Below are 4920 nucleotides of genomic sequence, written 5' to 3'. Positions count from 1 at the left end.
AGGACAGCATCCTCTGCAAAGTAGGGCAAGCCAGAGGGTCCCTTTGCTAGAGGTCCCTAAGGCTGCCTAGACCCCCAATAAACCATAATAATACAATGTTAGACCCAAAACTTTCTACTGAAAAAAGCATGAGTCTTCTGGAGACTCTTTCCTGTCCCCAGCTCATGCCTCCTCAGTTCAGATGTGGATACAGGCAGCTCTGGGAGATGTCCAGGTCAGGAGGAGAGAGTGAGGAAAAACCCAGATGTGGACAAGGGGAGGTAGGGGCCATGGCACTGCAGCTGCCTGCCCTCCCTCCTGCTGGCCTGCCTGTTGGGGCTCTCAGCCACGGAGCTCAGCTTCCTGACGGAAGTAGTCAGGGGCTGGGCTGCCTCACCCATTGTTCCAGGGCACCGGGCCAACCATCAGCCCTTCAGGCCTGACTCTCAAGTGGCTTTTTATAGAGTACTCAAGTGATGAACACATTGAAACAAATGAATACCAACAAGAAAGGCATCTGCTTTGCCAGGGAAATCAGGTTTATTAGGAGGTTACAAGGGAGGGCCACTGGTGCTTCAGAGGAAGGAACAGACCCCAGTGAAGGAAAAGGTGGGCAGGGAATGGAGGTGGTTGGAGGCTTCGGGTAAGTTTCTTGGCTGCCTTCCTGGGGCAGCTCCAGCCATGCAAATTGTGTTTGGTGGCCCTTTTTGTCGAATGAGCCAGGGGCGGGTCAGAGCACTGGTGCCCTGGGTCCTGCATTCTTGCTCCTCTGGCAGTCCCTGGATTCTAACATATGAGGGAGTTGTAGGGCCCACAGTGGGGGCGTGGGGCACAGGGGACGCAGGGATTGGAGACACAGGGCTTGATGCATGCATTGGTCGTGGCACATGGGTTGCAGGGCAGCCTGGAGATAAAGAATGATGTGGAAAGATGAGTTGAGGAAGGCTCATAATCATATGCCAGAGAGACCCCAAGAGTGAATGCTTGTCAGGACTTGGCCTGGTCCGTAACAGAGGAAGCCACAGGCTCACCTGCTACAAAGCTCACTATCAGATGGCTAACAGCCTCCCTATCACATTGCACCAAAAGTACTAGATGAAACTCTGAAAATCTCACTTCTAGTCCCTACTCTGTCCATTCCTAGCTAATGATCTTGGGCAAGTCACTTAACTTCTCCAAACCCCAGTTTCTTCACCTGTAGAATGTGAAGAATACTGATCTAGCCTGCCTCATGGTTATTATAAGGTCAAATAAGATAATGTATGGAAAGGTACCTTCTGCACAATACAATATTGTAAAATGTAAAGCAATAGCATGGATTACATATCAATATTATCATATTAGAATGCAAAGAATTGAATGTACAATTTCAGTCTGTACATCAATTCTTGCCATCAAACAATTTTATGTTTATAATGATGGCCGTATTGTGCTTTCTGAGTTCTTTTTGAGCATGTCTCATGCAAAGGCGTGATTTCTGTTCCAAAGTATGTAGTCTTCACATGTTGCCCACCTGAGTAGTACACTCATGTGTACACGGCTTCATCAAACACCTCCAGCTATGTACTCACTTGCAGTCCTCGCTCTCCAGCAGGCCCCGGTATGTGTTGATCTCGCACTCCAGCCGGGCCCTAACATCCAGCAGAACCTGGTACTCCTGGTTCTGACGCTCCAGGTCGGACCGGATCTCAGCCAGCTGGGACTCCATGTTGGTAATCATGTACTGCACCTGGGACAGCTGGGCACTGTAGCGGGCCTCGGTCTCAGTTAGCGTGTTTTCCAGAGAGTCTCTCTGTGGTGGAGAAAGAAGACAGATCATCAGATAAGTTCTTTTCTTCCAAGGTATTAATTCAGTTCTTATAAGAATCTCCAAAAACTCATCTTTCCCCTTCCTCCTCCTCACAACTTCCAATCCTTACAAATACTCCAAGATCCTGAACTCTGTCAGGACCTGAAGGAGACCTACCAGCTTGTGCTGGGCCTGTAGCTCGATCTCCAGGGCATTGACTGTGCGTCTCAGCTCAATGATCTCTGCCTGGTAGGACTGCAGCTGCTCCGAGCTGGACACTACCTGCTTATTCAGCTCCTCAGTCTGAAATATCCAGAGGAGAGAAGACAGGGATCAGACCCTGTCTAAGGGCCCTGGGGACCTCGTGTCCTGAGTGATAAGTGCTTAGATGCCCACCTGTGTGACAAACCATTCCTCCACGTCCCTGCGGTTGGTCTCCACCAGGGCCTCATACTGAGACCTGGTCTCGTTCAGCACACGGTTCAGGTCCACAGTGGGAGCAGCGTCCACCTCCACGTTGAGGCGGTCTCCTAGCTGGCAGCGCAGGGTGTTGACTTCCTGTGCATGCAGAAAATATATTCCTCAATGAAGAATGGTCTCTGAGAAATTGCATTACCTGCCAAAGCCCCGTCAGTCTATTTCCTCAGAAAGGAAACTTTTAATGGAGCAATCTGTGACAACTCGAGGCTAAGTGATCTGCATTCCATGCAGCGCAGCTCCTTTCTCACCATTACCATGCCATTGCACTTGGATTCAAAAAGAATTCCCAAGCATTTACTCAAAAGCCACTGAAGGATGAACTAATGCCCAACTCTCCCAGTTTGCAGATTGGCTGTGCATGATCTCAGAATGCAAAGAATTGGCTGTAAAATTTCAGATTGTATGTCAAACAATTCTTGCCATCAAGTAAGAAGTAAGATCATGCCATCGCCCTCTCAAGAGAGAGGAGAAGAAGGAGCCCCAGGTAACTTTTCACTAAGATCTTGAAAGAGTGGAGACTCAGATTCATCAAGCTTGGTGTTATGGCCTTTGAAGAAGAGAAATGACTTTGCACAGCACTGATACAGCAACACTGGGACTTATCTTACAACCAAGTGACCAACTGCAAGCAGATGGAGAAGCTCTGGGAAATCCAAATGATGCACCAGTTTTGAGTGAAAGATACATTCTGTCTGGGATCATGGATAGGTTTCATCTCTCTCAAGTTTTTTTTATCATGATGTTTTGGTGTTTTTAAAAGAAATTGATAAGCTACCCTCAGCCTATTACTCCTTGTTCTACCACTCCAAATTACTAAAGCCGTCCTTAGAGACTGAGTCAGGTTCCTTCATTTCTCATTTCAGGGCTCACCTCCTCATGGTTCTTCTTGAGGCACAGCAGCTCCTCCTTCAGGGACTCCACCTGGACCTCCAGGTCAGACTTGCACAGGGTCAGCTCGTCCAGGATCCTGCGCAGGCTGTTAATGTCAGCCTCCACCAGCTGCCGCAGGGACAGCTCTGTCTCGTACCTGCACAAGGACAGGGTCAGAGCAGTAACTGGCAGACCTTCAAGACCCACAAGAAGGATCTTTGATAACCTTATTTGCCTTGTTTTCTCACTTTCTCCAATGAGTAGAACCAGGAGACAGAGTTCTGGAGGCTCAGTCAAGACTCAATATTGATCCAAAAATAACCAGATTGATTTGAATCCTCATCTATTTGGGGGATTCTTTTGCTTGGTTCCCCCCAATTCTCTGAAGAATCCTTCCCAACTGATGAATTGTCTGTTCAGCAAAACTACAGAAATCTCTCTTCTTCAACTAGAATTAAACACAACGGAGTGGCCACCAGTATTAATTCTGAGCAACTCACTTGGTTCTGAAGTCATCTGCAGCCAACTTGGCATTGTCAATCTGCACCACGAGCCTGGCGTTCTCAGCCTTGGTGCACAAGATCTGGGAATGAGAAGTTGCTTAGTGAGGATCAAAAATAAATATGAAAGCACTAAAAAGAAAGGGGAAACAAGAATCATGACAGCATACAAGCAAGAAACACAACTTCTCAACCACCGATTGAGAAACGTTGCAGACTCCCCTTGATTAAAAACCCCTCACCTTCTGCTGCAGCTCCTCAATGGTCCGGAAGTAGGACTGGTAGTCCGGGCACACGAAGGGCTCCTGCTGCTGGCACCACTCATGGATGCGGCCCTCCAGCTCTGCATTGTCCCGCTCCAGCTGGCGCACCTTCTCTAGGTAGCTGGCCAGGCGGTCATTCAGGAACTGCATGGTCTCCTTCTCGTTGCCATTGAAGGAGCCCTCACAGAACCAGTTGCAGCTTCCCACATTGGCAGGGATGTTGCAGGCCCCAGGCAGGGTGCTGCTGTGGCAGCTGGGGGGCACGCAGGGCCGGGAAGAGCAGCTGGTGCGGCAGCTCAGGTTGGGCAGGACACAGGTGTACGGCATGGTGCTGGGAGGGAGTGAGGTGCTCGGCTGAAAGCAGAATCCAGGTTCTCCAAGCCACAGAGCTTGTGGTTCTGCTTCCTCTGGGGAGCCTTTATACCCCCTCTGCAGAGGGTGTGGACACAGTATGTAATATCTTTTTTCTTTTTATTTCTTCACTGGTTTTCAAACGCCCTTGCCTTCAGTCTGTTATTTGCCTTACTCAGAAGAGTCCCTTGTCCCATAAAAGTCTTTACTTGGGCTTCTTGCTAAGTCAGGACTCCTCTTCAGGCAGTACACCCATGAAATCAGAGTTCTGTGGTAGACCTTCAAAGAGGCCACACAGTCCAGCCCAAGTATCTGCCCTCATTAATTGGGTGTTGGTCCATCCAATGACATTTTTTTGTATCATGTGATCCTGCAGGCCCATAATCAGACTCATCTCCTGGCCCAAATGGCATTTCTAAGATGAGACTGGGATTGATTCAAGGAAGAATTGCAGTAAGTAGCAGCAGTGGACTCTCTCTCCATCTCTCCATCTCCAGTTTTCTTAGATTAAGAATTTAATATCTAAATGATGTAACATCCCAAACCTTAGAAACATGGAAGTGGATGTTAAGGATTGACTCGGGCCATGACTGAGAAGTGTGGAGAGCCCGTTCTGTCTTAAGGGCCTGTGTAATGCCTCCTGTGTATCATCTAAAAGAATCATGGAGGGGAGAATTTTAAAGCTTGA

The 4920-nt window shown here is 48.5% G+C and overlaps 1 protein-coding gene across 1 annotated transcript; it reads right to left on the bottom strand.

The window, feature by feature from the left end:
• Positions 1 to 765: 765 nt before the first annotated feature.
• LOC101357437 (keratin, type I cuticular Ha1) lies at positions 766 to 4222 on the bottom strand. The gene is made up of 7 exons (XM_004390355.1): positions 3861 to 4222; positions 3619 to 3701; positions 3119 to 3275; positions 2165 to 2326; positions 1946 to 2071; positions 1551 to 1771; positions 766 to 883 (listed from the first exon to the last, which is right to left on the bottom strand). Exons 1-7 carry the CDS (start codon positions 4206 to 4208, stop codon positions 766 to 768), a joined length of 1215 nt encoding a protein of 404 aa, XP_004390412.1. The 5' UTR covers positions 4209 to 4222.
• Positions 4223 to 4920: the final 698 nt, after the last annotated feature.

Source organism: Trichechus manatus, unplaced genomic scaffold, assembly GCF_000243295.1.
Source record: "Trichechus manatus latirostris isolate Lorelei unplaced genomic scaffold, TriManLat1.0 scaffold00294, whole genome shotgun sequence".
NCBI lineage: Eukaryota > Metazoa > Chordata > Mammalia > Sirenia > Trichechidae > Trichechus > Trichechus manatus.
The sequence above is the reverse complement of the archived record's forward strand: the minus strand, read 5'-3'. Positions and strand labels throughout refer to the sequence as shown.

Bases quoted from the DNA above. Each gene is read 5' to 3' on its own strand.
- LOC101357437 (XM_004390355.1), bottom strand. From the start codon at position 4,208: ATGCCGTACACCTGTGTCCTGCCCAACCTGAGCTGCCGCACCAGCTGC. The intron at 3,702-3,860 runs GTGAGGGGTTTT...TCTCATTCCCAG, and splicing joins TTGAGGAGCTGCAGCAGAAG to ATCTTGTGCACCAAGGCTGA. The intron at 884-1,550 runs GTGAGTACATAG...CTTTATCTCCAG, and splicing joins CTGGAGAGCGAGGACTGCAA to GCTGCCCTGCAACCCATGTG.